Raw genomic sequence first — 17623 nt, forward strand, 5'->3', positions numbered from 1 at the left:
TACAATCTCTCAGTGTCGACCCTATCCAACCCCTTCAGAATCTTGTATGTTTCAAAGAGATCGCCTCTCATTCTTCTAAACTCCAGAGAATATCGTCCCACTTTACTCAAGCTCTAATCACAGGACATCCCCCTCCCCTCATCCCAGGGTCCAATTTAGTGAACCTTCAGTGCACCGCCTCCGATGCAAGTATATCCTGCACACAGTATTCCAGATATGGTCTTACCTAAACCATGTACAATTATAGCAAGACTTCTTTATTCCTGTACTCCAATCACCTAATAACATGCAATTTGCTTCCTAATTTGCTTGCTGTACCTGCGTGCTAACTTTTTGTATTCCATGTACGAGCACACCCAAGTCTCTTTGAACATCAACATAAGTTTCATACCTTTTTAAAAAAAAAAATTCTGCTTTTTATTCTTATGACCAAAGTGCATAACTTCACACTTCCCCACATTATATTCCATCTGCCATCTTGTTGCCCACTCACTTAACCTGTCTATAACTCTTTGCAGCCTCTCTACGTCCTCCCCACAGCTTACCTTTCCACCAAGCTTTGTGTCATCAGTAAACGTAGAAACATTACTCTCTGCCTCTTCATCTCTGTCATTGATATAGATTGCAAATAGCTGAGGCCCCAACACTGATCCTTGCAGCACCCACTATTCACTGCCTGCCAACTTGAAAATGCCATGTTTATGCCCATTCTTTACTTCCTGTCCATTAACTAATCCTCTATCCATGCTATTATATTACCCCCAACTCCATGAGCCTTTATCTTGCCTATTGACGTTTTGTGTGGCACCTCCGACAGTGCAGCACTCCCTCAGTACTGACCCTCCGACAGTGCAGCGCTCCCTCAGTACTGACCCTCCGACAGTGCAGCACTCCCTCAGTACTGACCCTCCGACAGTGCAGCACTCCCTCAGTACTGACCCTCCGACAGTGCAGCGCTCCCTCAGTACTGACCCTCCGACAGTGCAGCACTCCCTCAGTACTGACCCTCCGACAGTGCAGCACTCCCTCAGTACTGACCCTCTGACAGTGCAGCACTCCCTCAGTACTGACCCTCTGACAGTGCAGCACTCCCTCAGTACTGACCCTCCGACAGTGCAGCACTCCCTCAGTACTGACCCTCCGACAGCGCAGCACTCCCTCAGTACTGACCCTCCGACAGTGCGGCACTCCCTCAGTACTGACCCTCCGACAGTGCGGCACTCCCTCAGTACTGACCCTCCGACAGTGCAGCGCACCCTCAGTACTGACCCTCCGACAGTGCAGCACTCCCTCAGTACTGACCCTCCGACAGTGCAGCACTCCCTCAGTACTGACCCTCCGACAGTGCAGCACTCCCTCAGTACTGACCCTCCGACAGTGCAGCACTCCCTCAGTACTGACCCTCCGACAGTGCAGCACTCCCTCAGTACTGACCCTCCGACAGTGCAGCACTCCCTCAGTACTGACCCTCTGACAGTGCGGCGCTCCCTCAGTACTGACCCTCAGACAGTGCGGCGCTCCCTCAGTACTGACCCTCCGACAGTGCAGCGCACCCTCAGTACTGACCCTCCGACAGTGCAGCACTCCCTCAGTACTGACCCTCCTGCAGTGCGGCGCTCCCTCAGTACTGACCCTCTGACAGTGCGGCACTCCCTCAGTACTGACCCTCTGATCGTGCTAGCATTGACAGGGGTTACAAGCGAAGAATGGTTCCTAAGGGAAGGTCGCTGTGTCACCATGTCTCGAGCGGATCAGAGTCAGGAGCAGACGGAGAGACAGTGCAATATTACATTCCTGCTTGTTTTCCTTGAACATACAGTAATTGTAGGCCTAACTGCTAATCCATCAAATCCATTAAGCTGCAGCACTTCCAGACTTGATCCTGTATCCAGCTTGAAGTAATTCCCTTCCTTATTTATTGAGGAGTCTGGATTATTTTCCATGTGCAGCAACAGACCTTGATGTATACTTTTAATTTGTAGGTGTGGCGATTAAATAGTTTCCCTTCTTGAAGTATGGTTCAGAATGGCTTTGCCAGTGATTGCTGGCCAATGCGAGGGCGATCACGGGGAGTGCGAGGGGAAGGGATCGAGGCAAAGCAGCAGAGGACATATTGGAACTGTATGTGAGAGGGCTGGTCGAGAGAAAGCATCTCTGGTATACGCATGTATGTGAGCCATTGGTACACAGGAGAGCAACCGTTTCCAGTGTTAATGAGACAGCAGGAGACAGAACTATTGTGTGTGTGCAAGGGGACAAGTGCATGTCCAAAAGGCGGGCTTCAGATTCCTCCCCCTCATCTCTCCTGAAGGTGCTGTCTCTCACTGGGGTACGGGTCCCCTCCTCTCCTGAAGGTACTGACTCTCACTGGGGTACGGGTCCCCTCCTCTCCTGAAGGTACTGACTCTCACTGGGGTACGGGTCCCCTCCTCTCCTGAAGGTACTGACCCTCACTGGGGTACGGGTCCCCTCCTCTCCTGAAGGTGCTGACTCTCACTGGGGTACGAGTCCCCTCCTCTCCTGAAGGTGCTGACTCTCACTGGGGTACGGGTCCCCTCCTCTCCTGAAGGTACTGACTCTCACTGGGGTACGGGTCCCCTCCTCTCCTGAAGGTACTGACCCTCACTGGGGTACGGGTCCCCTCCTCTCCTGAAGGTGCTGACTCTCACTGGGGTACGAGTCCCCTCCTCTCCTGAAGGTGCTGACTCTCACTGGGGTACGGGTCCCCTCCTCTCCTGAAGGTACTGACTCTCACTGGGGTACGGGTCCCCTCCTCTCCTGAAGGTACTGACTCTCACTGGGGTACGGGTCCCCTCCTCTCCTGACTGTACTGACTCTCACTGGGGTACGGGTCCCCTCCTCTCCTGAAGGTACTGACTCTCACTGGGGTACGGGTCCCCTCCTCTCCTGAAGGTACTGACTCTCGCTGGGGTACGGGTCCCCTCCTCTCCTGAAGCTACTGACTCTCACTGGGGTACGGGTCCCCTCCTCTCCTGAAGCTACTGACTCTCACTGGGGTACAGGTCCCCTCCTCTCCTGAAGGTACTGACTCTCACTGGGGTACGGGTCCCCTCCTCTCCTGAAGGTACTGACTCTCACTGGGGTACGGGTCCCCTCCTCTCCTGAAGGAACTCACTCTCACTAGGGTACGGGTCCCCTCCTCTTCTCTGAGGGAGCTGGGTACCGGTGCAAGCCCAAGGGGGAGCCTCAAACACCAGGAACATGGAAGGACCCAGTAAAGCTTGGGTGCAGTTCTCAATGAAATATCTCATCCAGTTGGCACAAGACGGGGCAAAGTGTTTTCATGTGAGGAGTCTGTAGATTTGAACAGACAATGTATTAGAGAGCTCGTCTGTGAGCTGTGGTTAAAGCCCTCCAGCAGGCCTTTATAATCTGTACTTTAGGATGAGACTGCTGCCTTGTGATCTAACTGAAACACGAGACTTGCATGTTCAATATGAGCTGAGTGCTCAGCTCAGTAGTTCCTCTCCGTAGTTTGGTCAGCAGTGGAGTGAGTTGGCAAAAGAAAAGGCTGGCATCTTTATCATTCATTCGCAGGATGTGGGCGTTGCCGGCAAGGCCAGCATTTATTGCCCGTCACTAGTTGCCCCTTTGAGAAGGTGGTGGTGAGTCGCCTTCTTGAACCGCTGCAGTCCGTGTGGTGAAGGTGCTCGCACAGTGCTGTTAGGGAGGGAGTTGCAGGATTTTGACCCAGCGACAATGAAGGAACGGCCGACGTATGTCCAAGTTGGGAGGGAGTGTGACATGAAGGGGAGCTTCGAGGTGATGGCACATCAGAGTGTGAGTGAGTTGCGGGGTTAGATCAGTGTCACAGTGAGGGATATTGTATACCTCTGTCACAGTGAGTAGAGTTGGGGGGGGGGGTGCAGGGAGCCTGGCCCAAGGGTACTGAGGTTAACTCTGGTGTGCCCTACACTGCTGCCTGCCGAAGATCCACCAGCTCAGCATTGATAGATGGAGCTGGGACTGGGAAGTGATGGGAAGTTTCTCGTGATATTGGGTGAAGGATAAATGTTGGCGGCAGGACACTGGGGAGAACTCCAGAACTCCCCCCTGCTAAAGTGGCGAACAAGCTGTCCTGACAGTTGTTCCAAATAGGAAATAGGGTTTTAAGGGGCCATCAATATAAGACAGTCACTCATAATAGGGAATTCAGGAGAACTGTCTTTGCCCAGAGAGTGGTGAGAATGTCTAATAGAAGGATATGCTGATAGGGTCAGAAGAAGAGGGGTGGGAGGAGGCTCGTGTGGAGCAGAAACGCCAGCATTGAGCGGAGGGGCTGAATGGCCTGTTCCTGTGCTGTAGATACTATCTAATTGTGTGTCATTCTGTTCAGGAAGTTGCAGGGCAAATTAACTCTGCACAGTGTCCTACTCTTCTCCACAGTTCCCTGAGATTTCACTTTGGAATACTTCCCCTTGCAGGATCGGGCGTTTGACTGAGCTGAGCTGAGGAGGGCAGAGGGTCGGCAATGATCTAAGGGACTCCCAACAGATTCGAGCAGGAACCGTGTTCAGACCAACACCCTCCAGAGCCCCCGCCCCCCGCCCGCGGACAGGATGGGGCGCAAAAAGATTCAGATCACCCGCATCTTGGACGAGCGCAATCGACAGGTATCTGCTGCCAGTGTGTACCTTTTCTACCCAATGCTTCTCCTAACCCTCCCCGCTCCCCACCACAGCCCGCTCTGCTTTTATCCCTCTCCTTTGCTCAAGATTCTCGCTGAGTGCACAGGCCACCCTCCTCCAGGTGGCCATTAATAATAACCGGGCAAATAGGCTTGCTGCTCGACCATGGGGAGCATCACACCTGAGCCTCGTTTGCCCACCCAAGCCATTGCAAGGAGCGTGGTGCTGGCAGGTGGGGGTGAACTTGGCTGTGGAACCTTTGGGTAGGGAAGGGGGGGTTGTTGGAGTGTTCTCTTACAGGAGTGATATTTCCACCTCATTGAATACCACTTAGATCAGCCATTGAATGATCGAATGACAGAACAGGCTGGAGGGGCAGACTGGCCACCTCCTGTTTCTGTGGTACTCTGGAGGATGAGAACTGTGCAGGCTGCAGCACTCCACTAACTCTTGTCCTGGGCCTGTTAACAGTCGCATAAGGAATGCATTGTGGAATGACGACATTTGCATATTCAGGCAGTGCTATATATAGTGGCACTAACACGCATGGTGCAGGACAGCTTCTTTTATCAGAAAAGCCTAAATTTAGAAACTTAATTAGGGACTTGTAGCAATGGCTTTGTCATTAAGATAAAAATGACAAGATACTTCAGCAAAGTGGGAAACAGAGAGCCAACAGAACTCGAGGATGGCTGCGTCTGGGTGGAGTGTGGAAAGGAAGGAGAGGGAGAGACCTCCCCCACCACCCCCCCCTCCCCCCTCCACTCACCCCCATCCCCCCCCCCCCCCCCTCCCCCCCTCCCCACATCTTAATCTGACAAACAAGCTGAATCAACATGGAGACTGCAGAGGTAAAGAGTGAATGGTTCCAGCAGAGACCCATCAAAGGCTTCCAGGACAGGAACAGTACGGGGGTTAGATACAGAGTAAAGCTCCCTCTCACTGTCCCCCATCAAACACTCCCAGGACAGGTACAGCACGTGGGTTAGATACAGAGTAAAGCTCCCTCTACACTGTCCCCATCAAACACTCCCAGGACAGGTACAGCACGGGGTTAGATACAGAGCAAAGCTCCCTCTACACTGTCCCCCATCAAACACTCCCAGGACAGGTACAGCACGGGGTTAGATACAGAGTAAAGCTCCCTCTACACTGTCCCCATCAAACACTCCCAGGACAGGTACAGCACGGGGTTAGATACAGAGTAAAGCTCCCTCTACACTGTCCCCATCAAACACTCCCAGGACAGGTACAGCACGGGGGTTAGATACAGAGTAAAGCTCCCTCTACACTGTCCCCATCAAACACTCCCAGGACAGGTACAGCACGGGGTTAGATACAGAGTAAAGCTCCCTCTACACTGTCCCCATCAAACACTCCCAGGACAGGGACAGTACGGGGGTTAGATACAGAGTAAAGCTCCCTCTACACTGTCCCAAGTGTACAGAGAACTTCAGTTTATAGAAGAGTTTGAAAAGGCTAAAAAGCTGATGACAAAGCGGGAAAAGGCAAAGGAAGACTTACATTTCTATAGTGCCTTTGATGATTTCCGGGCGTCTCGTATTACGTCGCTGTCCTGAGCCAATATTTATCTCTCGAGCAACATGAGTAAAGACAGATTATCATTATCAGCCATCTGTTTGTGGGATCTTGCTGTGTACAAATTGCCTGCCTCGGGTCCTACATCACAACAGTGACTACACTTCAAAAACAAAGTACTACATTGGTGGTAAAGCCCTTTGGGACGTCCTGAGATATAATTTTTCCCTTAATTCTCCCATTCCTTCAAGTATCTGATTATATTCCTAACCACTTCCTCTTGTTCTTCCCTCCTGTCTCTCCCTGTCCCGATCCTTCACACAGGTGACCTTTACCAAGCGGAAGTTCGGGCTGATGAAGAAGGCGTATGAGCTGAGCGTGCTCTGCGACTGCGAGATCGCCCTCATCATCTTCAACCACTCCAACAAGCTTTTCCAGTACGCCAGCACTGACATGGACAAAGTGTTGCTGAAGTACACCGAGTACAATGAGCCCCATGAGAGCCGGACCAACGCTGACATTGTGGAGGTAAGCAGTGATGGAAGGGGTCCTTAACAGTGTTGTCAAGCAGCACTTGCTCAGCAGTGATCTGCACACTGACGCTCAGTTTGGGTTCTACTAAGGCCCACTCATTACAGCCTCGGTTCAAACGTGGACAAAAGAGCTGAACTTCAGAGGTGAGGTGAGAGTGACTGCCCTTGACATCAAGGCAGCATTTGACCGAGTATGGTATCGAGGAGCCCTAGCAAAACTGGAGTCAATGGGAATCAGGGGGAAAACTCTCCGCCGGTTGGAGTCATACCGAGCACAAAGGAAGATGGTTGATGTTGTTGGAGGTCAATCATCTCAGTCCCAGGACATCACTGCTGGAGTTCCTCAGGGTAGTGTCCTAGGTCCAACCATCTTCAGCTGCTTCATCAATGACCTTCCTTCAATCATAAGGTCAGAAGTGGGGATGTTCGCTGATGATTGCACAATGTTCAGCATCATTTGCGACTCCTCAGTTACTGAAGCAGCCCATGTCCAGATGCAGCAAGACCTGGACAATATCCAGACTTGGGCTGATAAGTGACAAGTAACATTTGCGCCACACAAGTGCCAGGCAATGACCATCTCCAACAAGAGATAAACTAACCATCTCCCCTTGATCGCTGAATCCCCCACTATCAACGTCCTGGGGTTACCATTGACCAGAAACTGAACTGGACCAGCCACATAAATACTGTGACGACAAGAGCAGGTCAGAGGCTGAGAATTCTGTGGCGAGTAATTCGCCTCCTGTGTCCCCAATGTCTGTCCACCATCTACAAGGCACAAGTCAGGAGTGTGATGGAATACTCTCCACTTGCCTGGATGGGTGCAGCTCCAACAACACTCAAGAAGCTCAACACCATCCAGGACAAAGCAGCCCGCTTGATTGGCATCCCATCTACAAACATTCACTCCCTCCACCAGTGACGCACAGTGGCAGCAGTGTGTACCATCTACAAGATGCACTGCAGCAATGCACCAAGGCTCCTTCGACAGCACCTTCCAAACCCGCGACCTCTACCACCTAGAAGGACAAGGGCAGCAAATACATGGGAACACCACCACCTGCAAGTTCCCCTCCAAGTCACACACCATCCTGACTTGGAAATATATCGGCCGTTCCTTCACTGTCACTGGGTCAAAATCCTGGAACTCCCTCCCTAACAGCACTGTGGGTGTACCTACCTCACATGGACTGCAATGGTTCAAGAAGGCAGCTCACCACCACCTTCTCAAGGGGCAATTAGGGACGGGCAATAAATGCTGGCGTAGTCAGCGACGCCCACATCCCCCAAAACGAATTTTAATGAAGTGCTGAGGGCACAGCAAGGGCCACTCTGTGCTGCGACAAAGATTGGCCTGTCTTGCTGATTCCGGTCAGGGAAAGAGCCCGTTTGGTGAATCCGTGTCCCCTCCCCACCCCAACTCCCCCTCTGTTGTGAAGCTGAGCTGCACACTTCCTGCGAGGTGCCAGGCTCCATTCCCACCTGGTTTCTGCCAAGGTGACAGTGAGGGCCACGATTATCCTCCGTGATTCTGAAGTTGAGAGGTGGGGGCGCAAGTGAGGAATAACCCGTCTTGGTTAACCCACACCCCGGTCGCTGTCCCGCAGACCCCTGTTGGAAAAGCGCGAGCGTGTGTGGGGCAGCTACGATGCCCACTGTGCTCAAATAGCCAAATGACTGCCAGGTGTCTGGAGTCTTCCTGTGGCGAATAGCCACGGGGGTGAAGCATCAAACAGCCGCCGACGCACTTTTTGAAATTCATTCTCGGGCGCCGCGTGCAAGGCTGGCATTTGTTGCCCATCCCTAATTGAGAGGTTGGTAGCGAGCCCCCTTCCTGAACCAACATGCTTCGATCAAAATGAGGGGTTCGCTAGGGCAGTGGGTGTCGCTGACGAGGCCAGCATTTATTGCCCGTCCCTAACAAGATTGGCATGTGGGCAGGAGTCACATATCGGCCCAGCTGGGTAAGGACGGCAGGTTTCCTGCCCTGAAGGGTATTAGTGAACCAGATGAGTTTTTACAACAATCTGACGGCCACTTTTACTGAGACCCAGCTTTTTATTTAAAAGGTGAATTTGAATTCTCAAACCGCGCCAGTGGGATTTTACGCTGACGTTGTCCTGGATAATTGATCCAGTAACATAACCACTGCACTGCCACACCCTACGCAGCAGTAAGCCAGTGCCAGCTGTGTTGAAGGAGCGTGGGAAGTAGTCTGGGATTTTAGCCTCGCCAGTGCTGAGTGGGTTTAGTAAAATCACGGAGCCTCAGAGCACAGGGAGAGCCCGTTCAGCCCATCATGCCTATGCCAGCTCTGTGAAAGAGCTGTCCAGTTAGGCTCACTCCCCTGTGCTCACCTCCGACAGTGCAGCACTTCCGCCGTACTGCGCCAAGTGTGCCAGGCTAGATTTTGTGGTCAAGGCTCTGGAGTTGGGCAACCTTCTGACGTTACCTAGAAATGTAGGCAGCATTATGTGTTTATGGGGGAGGGGGGAGGGGGGGGGTGATGCTAAAGGAAGGGGAAGAGAAAGAGAGAGAGGGGAGCTAAAGGGTTGGGGGAGAGAGGGGGAGTGAGAGACAGAGAGGGGCGAAAGAGAGTGGGGGAGAGGTCAAAGGGAGGGGGAGAGAGCGAGAGAGAGAGAGAAGGGGGGGGCTACAGGGAGAGACAGAGAGAGAGAGGGACTACAAGGAGGTGGGCAGGGAGGGAGAGAGAGAGAGGGTGGGCTACAGGGAGAGAGAGAGAGAGGGGGAGCCTATAGGGAGGGGGAGAAATGTGGGGGCTACTGGAAAGGGGAGTGGGGGGGTTACAGAGAGCGGGGAGAGAGAGAGGCGGGCTACAGGGAGTGGAGACGGGGTGGCTACAGGGGGAGAGAGAGAGAGAGAGAGAGAGAAGGCCACGGGGGGGGGGGGGGGGGGTGCTACAGCCAGGGGAGAGGGAGGGAGAGAGAGAGGTTACAGGGGGAGGGGGAGAGAGAGAAAGGGGGCTACAGGGAGAGGGAGAGAGGGAGGGGGGCTACATGGAGAGAGAGGGACGGGGGCTACAGGGAGAGAGATAGAGAGGGAGGGGGGCTACAGGGAGAGAGAGAGAGAGAGAAGGCCACAGGGAGGGGGAGGGGGGAGGGGGTGCTACAGCCAGGGGAGAGGGAGAGAGAGGGGTTACAGGGGGAGGAAGAGAGAAAGGGGGCTACAGGGAGGGAGAGAGAGAGAAGGCCACAGGGAAGGGGAAGGGGGTGCTACAGCCAGGGGAGTGGGAGAGAGAGGGGTTACAGGGGGAGGAGGAGAGAGAGGGAGAAAGAGGGCTACAGGGAGGGAGAGGGAGGGAGGGGGCTACAGGGAGAGAGGGAGGGGGCTACAGGGGGAGAGAGAGAGAGAGAGAGAGAGAGAGAGAGCGGGAGGGGGGCTACCGGAAGGGGGAGAGAGAGAGAAGGGGGGCTACACGGAGGGAGAGACATAGGTTGCAGCAGAGATTCAGACGTCACTTTCGAGCGCACGAGAGCCGCTCGCTATGAGAGGTACCAGCCACCAGTTCAATGTGATTCGATCTCACTGCTACCACAGGGCAGCCTGTTGAGTTGAATCTGTGTGGCTTTAATCACGTCGGGGATTTAATTGTGTCGGAGAGGTCAGTGGAAAGGGCGTTAATTCAATTAGACCCTGGTCGTAGCTTAGCTTTTGTCGGCTCTCCAATTTGACACAGATTGGATCGGATTTGAAAAGCCTGGGCTGTCCTTTAGCCTTGCACTGTGATAATTCTTAGAGGTCAGTAATAAATCCTTCTCCATCCTCCCTAACCTTCAGCTCATCAAAACTCTACTGCCTTTATCCCCACTCTCACCAGGACCTGTTCACCCATCACCCGCTACACTCGCGAATCTTCATTGGCTCCCAGTCTGGTAATGCCTCAAGTTTGAAGTTCTCATCCTGGTGTTTGAATCCTTTCCCAGTTTCTCCAATCACTATCCCTGTAACCTCCTCCTACCCTACATTCCTCCCCTATCCCCGAACACTCCGCTCTTCCCATTCTGGACTCTTGTGCATCCCCCACTTCCTTCGTCCCACCATCGGCAGCCTTCAGCTGCCCGGGCTCTGAACTCTGGAATTCCCTCCCTCAGCCCGTCCACTCAGCTCGCCTCCCTTAACACCTTCCTAAATGACCTCCTTTGACAGGGTTTGGTCACCTCTCCTAAAATCCCCCTCTATGGTTGGGCATCTCCTTTTGATTAGGCCTTGGCGGGGGGGGAAAGAGTTCTCCCCGGTGTCCTGGGTCCGATATTTATCCCTCAACCAACATCACTGAAGGAGATGATCTGGGTCATTATCACAATGCTGTTTGTGGGAGCTTGCTGTGCGCAAATTAGCTGCCGCGTTGCTGACATAACAGTAGTGACTACAACACACAGGACGTCATTGGCTGTAAAGCGCTTTGGGACATCCTGAGATCGTGAAAGGCACTAGAGAAATGCAAGTCCTCCTTAAAACGTGCAGCAGGTGCTTTCTGTTTATGTGACTGTGTGTGTGAGCGAGGGGAAGGAAGGGGAGGGTTTTACATATCTGTTACTTGGTGAGATTGAGGCCTGAGTAGTAATCTTTCATTGTTTAACTTTCTTTGTAAAAAGACAGTGCTGCATTGTGCTTTTAATTGTAGATTAAGGGAGTGACACAGAACTGTCATGTGGGGTATATGATAATTAGAGAGATGATCTCTGCTTCTGACAGGGACTGGTATCAGTGCTGACTGCTCATATCCCTAGAACACACAAATAACTCCTCACGGTACTAATTAGCCCCGAGGGAGCAGTCACTCCGCAGGTTATTTTATAACAGATATGGTTCTTGAATTTATTAGGAAATAGTGTCAACTTCAGATAAACACAGAATGATCCACAATATAATCCCAATGGAGCAAATCCCAGTGTATAGAATCTAACAGACCAAACTCTTTCCCATTCACTCCCCTTGTATACAATCCCAATGGATCAAACCCCTTCCCATTCACTCCCATTGTATACGATCCCAAAGGACCCAAACCCACTCCCATTCACTCCCATTGTACATAATCCCAATGGATCAAACCCCTTCCCATTCACTCCCATTGTACACGATCCCAAAGGACCCAAACCCACTCCCATTGTACATAATCCCAATGGATGAAACCCCTTCCCATTCACTCCTATTGTACATAACCCAAGACCCTGGAGGCAGCAGTGAGGGAAACGATGAACTAATCTACTTTTGTACTGCTGCTTAAGGGACAAATGTTGGTTTTTACTGGATATGTCGGAAAGTAAGAAGAAAAAAAGTATATTTAAAGTGCATTTGCTGTTGTAATGTGCAAAGTTAATTTCATGATGTTGGTTGCGAATAAATATTTTCCCGGGGAGAGCTCCCCCTGCTCTTCAAGATATTGCAATTGGATCCTTTACGTCTACCCGAGAGAGCAGACTGGGCCTCAGTTTAACGCCTTATCCGTAAGACAGCACCTCCGACAGTGCAGCACTCCCTCATTACCAGCACCAGGAGTTTTGGCATGGATTATGGGCCCAAGTCCCTGGAGTGAAGATTCGAAGCCACAACCTTCTGATTCTGCGGAGAGAGTGCTACCTACTGAGCCACGGGCTGACTCCTTTTAGCGATAATTCCACATTATAGCGGTGTTTAATAAGGCATAGCGCTCCCTGCTTTTGTTCCAGTAGAACCATGGGTTCTCAAACACCTAACCAAACAGGCAGATGGGGCTTCGTTTTGATATAAGATCTGATGCACAGTGCCTCTGACAGTGTATGACTCCCTCGGTACTGCAGTGGGGTGTTGGTGAGATTATGGCCTGAACTCCCGGAAGCGGGCTTGAACTCAGACATGAGAGTATTACTAATCGAGCCAAGCTAGAAATAGTACACGGCTCAATTCCTCTTCTCCCTTCATTCCAGCCCCCACAACCCGAGCAAGTGTTTTGGCCAAACGTTTTTTCATGAACGAGTGTCCCTTTAAGTATCTTACTGAAGCCAAACCGATACCATCTGGCCCAGCATGTATATTTCTGGGTGCATCATGAAGGGTTTGCGAGGACTTCCCCCCCCCCCCCCCCCCCCCAGCTCCTCCTTTCCCTTTAAGGGCGTAGTGGCAGCAGTGGTTCAGTGGGTATCTCGCTCACCTCTGAGTCAGAAGGTTTTGGGTTCGAGCCCCACTCCAGAGACTTGAGCACAAAATCCAGGCCGACGCTCCCACTGCCAGTACTGAGGGAGCGCAGCGCTGTCGGAGGTGGTGTCCTTCGGATGAGACAGTAATCTGATTCCCCAGTCTGTTCTCTCAAGTGAATTTCTAATTGACCCCTCAGCCTCGGCAGCTTTTTGGGGGAGAGAGTCCCAGACTCCCCCTTTGTGTGAAGAAGTGCTTCCCGACATCGCCCCTGAACGGCCTGGCTCGAATTTTAAGGTTCTGCCCCCTTGTTCTGGACTCCCCCTCCCCCCACCAGAGGAAACAGTTTCTCTCTATCGACCCGATTGAATTCTTTAATTATCTTAAACACCTCCCTTAGATCACCCCCTTAATCTTCTAACTCAAGGGAATATAAACCTGGACTGTATGTAATCTGTGCTTGTAGTTTAACCTTTTAAGGCCCAGTAACATTACAGCGAAGCTGCACTCTGTGTCGTCGATCAGATTCAATGCAAGACAGCCCATTAGCAGCCAGTAGCCTGGGGGAGGGGCACTGGTATCTGACAGACATCCTTTCCAATCAGTGTTGCCGCAAAGCCCTCTCTGATGAATCAGCAAAATGTTTCCCAAGATTGATCCTCTTTTTCAGAGAGCAGACTGCTCCCTTTCTGTTTTTAAACGGCAAGACCAGAAGTACACAATCGGTCAGTGCGCATGTGGAAAATGCCTTAAAGGAGTGGAATTCCAACCCTGTTATACCATAGACTCATCTCTTATCATCACGAAACCTAAAGCCAGCGTTGTGGGGTGTTTTTCACCCAACGGGTTGTTGTGATCTGGAACGCGCTGCCTGAGAGGGCGGTGGAAGCCGATTCAATAGTAATTTCAAAAGGGGAGTTTTGGAAGGGGAAACATTTGCAGGGATATGGGGGAAAGAGTGGGGGGGTGGTTGTGACACTAATTGGATAGCTCTTTCAAAGAGCCGGCACAGGCACGATGGGCCGAGTGGCCTCCTTCTGTGCTGTCTCGTTCTGCGAAATATGGGCCCGTGTTTCATTGGGGCCATGGAGGAGAGGTTAGGAAATTGGAGAGGTGACGGTAGTGTGCAGTGAGAGAGGGGGTGGGCTTTTTCAGCGTGAGGGGCAGGGAGGGTGGGTTTGAAAGGGAGGCAGCCATTTCTAGTGCCAATGAGCAGGAACGGCCAGGAAGGGAAGTTGGATGGTTGGCAGCGAAGTAAGATTGAGGCCGAAGGAGCACGGACAAGATACGCTCAGTTGCAGTCTTTCAGATGAGCCGTTAAACCGAGGCCCCGTCTGCCCTCTCAGGTGGATGTAAAGGATCCCACGGGCTACTAGTGGAAGAAGAGCGGAAGAGAAGTGGGGGGGGAGGGGGGTGTCCTGTGGCCAATATTTATCCCTCAACCAACATGACTAAAAACAGACGATCCACTCATTGTCGCATTGCTGTTTGTGGGAGCTTGCTGTGAGCACATTGGCTGTCACGTTTCCTACATTACAACAGTGACTACACTTCAAAAAGCCCGATTCGATATAAAACACGTTGGGATGTCCTGAGGTCATGAAAGGCACTATAGAAATGCAAGTTGTTGTTGGCGGAGGCAGTGCAGGTAGGGGTCTTTCTCACTGGGTGAACCAGTGACCTCTCCATGGCCTTGTGAAGCGTCTCAAAACTGTGGAATAGAACGAGCTACTCTGACATCAGCAAGCAAGGCTTTGGCTTCAATAACTCGCCCACAGGGCAGCCCTTTTCACAGTACCACTAGTGTCCGTCTCGATTATGGGCAAAAGCCCTGGAATGCGGCTCGAACCCGCAACCTTCAAACTCAGAGGTGTGAATGTTACCGCTGAGTCAAACTCGTACAAGTCACAGGGTCATTATTCAGCAACATTTGACGCCGAGCCACATAAGGAGATATTAGGGACGGGCGACCAAAAGCTTGGTCGAAGAGGTCGGTTTTAAGGAGCATCGTAAAGGAGAGAGAGGCGGAGAGGTTTAGGGAGGGAATTCCAGAGCTTTGGGCCCCAGGCAGCTGAAGGCACAGCCGCCAATGGTGGAGTGATGGGAATCGGGGGGGATGGGCAAGAGTCTGGAATTGGAGGAGCGCAGAGATCGCGGAGGGTCCATAATTCTAAAGACCTCCGTCAGGTCGCCCCTCACCCGTCTTTTTGTTGGAGTAATTCTCGAGTGCAGATGCAGCCAGCTGTTTCAGAGTTGAATCCAGTCTCTGGGACGCAGTGATCTCCCTGACGCTTTCTCCTTTCCTCCCTTATTATCTCCTTGTTGACGCGGAGCTTGGTAATTATCACTTTTCACTCGCTTTTGTTGAACCTCTCAGTACCCGTCAGACGAGTGCTCCTGCGAGGAGGGGAAAGGACTTGCTTTCATTAATGCTGAGAGAAAAAGAGAGAGGAAATGGGAGAATGGTGGTGGGGATAATTCCCGTCGGCTCTCACTTCATCTCGCTGAGCTGGGTCCACTGGGGAAAGCAGTACCTTCCGAAGTGATGGGGCCACAGATTTCGGGATGGAGAAAGACTGGCCGTTCCATCATGACTATTCCCACACTGGAGCTGTGCAACCTCTTGTGTTTTGAGAGTTAAGGGATGATCTGTCTGAAGTGTTCAGAAAGGGGTAGAGTGATTCAGTAGGTTAGACGCAGAGCAACCCTTCTCCTCTGGTGGGCAAATCCAGAGCAAGGGGGTGCGATTGTAAAACGAAAGCTAGGCCATTTTAAAAAGGAAGGAATTTGAATTTACATAGCGCCTTTCACGTCCACCTGAGCGGGCAGGCGGAGCGGGGGGCATCCGTTTCGTGTCCTCTGACGGCGCAGCACTCCCCGAGTACTGGCACCTGGGTGTGTCAGCCTGGATTACATTCACAAGCCTCTGGAGTGGGACGTGAACCCATGAGCTGCTGATTGAGAGGCGAGCAAGCTACCCCACTGGTACCCAAGCGTCGGGAGCGATATCTGGAACCACCTTTTCACACGCGATGTTTCGCAAAGCTGGAACTCACTCGCCCCACCGCCCTCCCAGAAAAGGCAGTGGATGCTGGGAGTCAGTTGACCGGTTTTGAGGATTATATAGTTGGAGAGTGAGAGAGAGAGGGTGGTAAAGGGGCTGAAGGTTTTTGGGGCGGGGTCAGATTTCCCACATGATCCCTGCCATAAAACATGGGAACACAAGAATTAGCGGGTGAAGGCCATTCGGCCCCTCGAGCCTGCTACGCCATTCAATAAGATCATGGCTGATCTGATTGTGGCCTCAACTCCACTTTCCAGCCTGCTCCCGCTGCCCCACCCCATATCCCTTGACTCCCTCGTCAATCAAAAATCTGTCCAACTCAGCCTTGAATATATTCAATGACCTAGCCTCCACTGCTCTCTGAGAGAGGGAAATTCCAAAGATTCACGAACCTCTGAGGGAAAAAAATTCTCCTCATCCCAGTCTTAAATGGGAGGACCCCTTATTTTTAAACTGAGTCCCTAGTTCTAGATTCTCCCTCAAAGAGAAACATCCTCTCAGCATCTTATATGTTTCAGTAAGATCACCTCCCATTCTTCGAATGGGTATAGGCGCAACCTCACAGAATCACAGAATTGTTAAAACACAGAAGGAGGCCATTTGGCCCATCGTGTCTGCACTGGATACTCAAATGAGCAATTCACCAAATGCCATTCCCCCCCGACTTCTCCCCGTAACCCCGCACATTCTTCCTCCTCATATAACAGTCTAATTCCCTTTTGAATGCTTCAATTGAACCTGCCTCCACCACACTCTCAGGCAGCGCATTCCAGATCCGAACCACTCGCTGTGTGAAAAAGTTTTTTCCTCATGTCGCTTTTGCTTCCCTTATCCATTACTTTAAATCTGTGTCCTCTCGTTCTCGATCCTTTCACGAGTGGGGAACAGTTTCTGTCTCTCTACTCTGTCCAGAACCCTCATGATTTTGAATACCTCAATCAAATCACCTCTCAGCCTTTTCTTCTCCAAGGAAAACAGTCCCAACTTCTCCAAACTATCTTCATAACTGAAATTCCTCATCCCTGGAACCATTCTCGTCAATCTTTTCTGTACTCTCTCCAATGTCTTCACATCTTTCCTAAAGTGCAGTGCCCAGAACTGGACTCAATACTCCAGCTGAGGCCGAACTAGTGTCTTATACAAGTTCCTTGCTATTGTACTCTATGCCCTTATTAATAAAGGCCAGGATACTTTATGCTTTATGAACCGCTCTCAACCTGTCCTGCCACCTTGATCTTAATGACTTACGCACATATACACCCAGGTTCCTCTGTTCTTACACCCCTTTAGAGTTGAACCTGCTGAACTTTTCCTCATAACGTAACCACTTCATTCCAGGAATCAGTGGAGTGAACTTTCTCTGAACTGCTCCTAATGCAGTTATATCCTTTCTTAAGTAAGGAGACCAAAACTGTACACAGAGTTTCCCTCAGATGCGGTTTATAGCCCTGTACAGTTGTAGCAATAAACGCCAGCATAGATCTCCATTGAGCAGAGGGAGAGGGAAAGAAGGGGAGAGGAGATCTGCCTTTACCTCCTCCTTCCCTCCATCTCCCTCTTCCCCTCCCTCTTCCTCATCCCTGTCCATTTCCCTCTTAATCCCCTTCCTCCCCCTCACCTGCCCTCTGTCATCTCCCCTCCCTCTCCTCCCCTCGCTCCCTACTCTCCTGCCCTACCTCTCCTCCCCTCACTCTCCTCCC

General features: G+C 51.7%; 1 protein-coding gene across 1 annotated transcript in view; it reads left to right on the forward strand.

Annotated features, from left to right (window-relative positions):
• LOC137356805 (myocyte-specific enhancer factor 2D homolog) overlaps positions 1-17623 on the forward strand; it is an 83774-nt gene that overhangs the window by 44301 nt on the left and 21850 nt on the right. Inside the window, exons 2-3 of the mRNA XM_068022595.1 lie at positions 4446-4634; positions 6513-6716. Coding sequence (XP_067878696.1) covers positions 4581-4634; positions 6513-6716 — 258 coding nt within the window. The 5' untranslated portion in view covers positions 4446-4580. The remainder of the gene's footprint in view (positions 1-4445; positions 4635-6512; positions 6717-17623) is intronic.

The sequence above is a fragment of the Heterodontus francisci genome, chromosome 46, assembly GCF_036365525.1.
Source record: "Heterodontus francisci isolate sHetFra1 chromosome 46, sHetFra1.hap1, whole genome shotgun sequence".
NCBI classification, from domain to species: Eukaryota; Metazoa; Chordata; class Chondrichthyes; order Heterodontiformes; family Heterodontidae; genus Heterodontus; species Heterodontus francisci.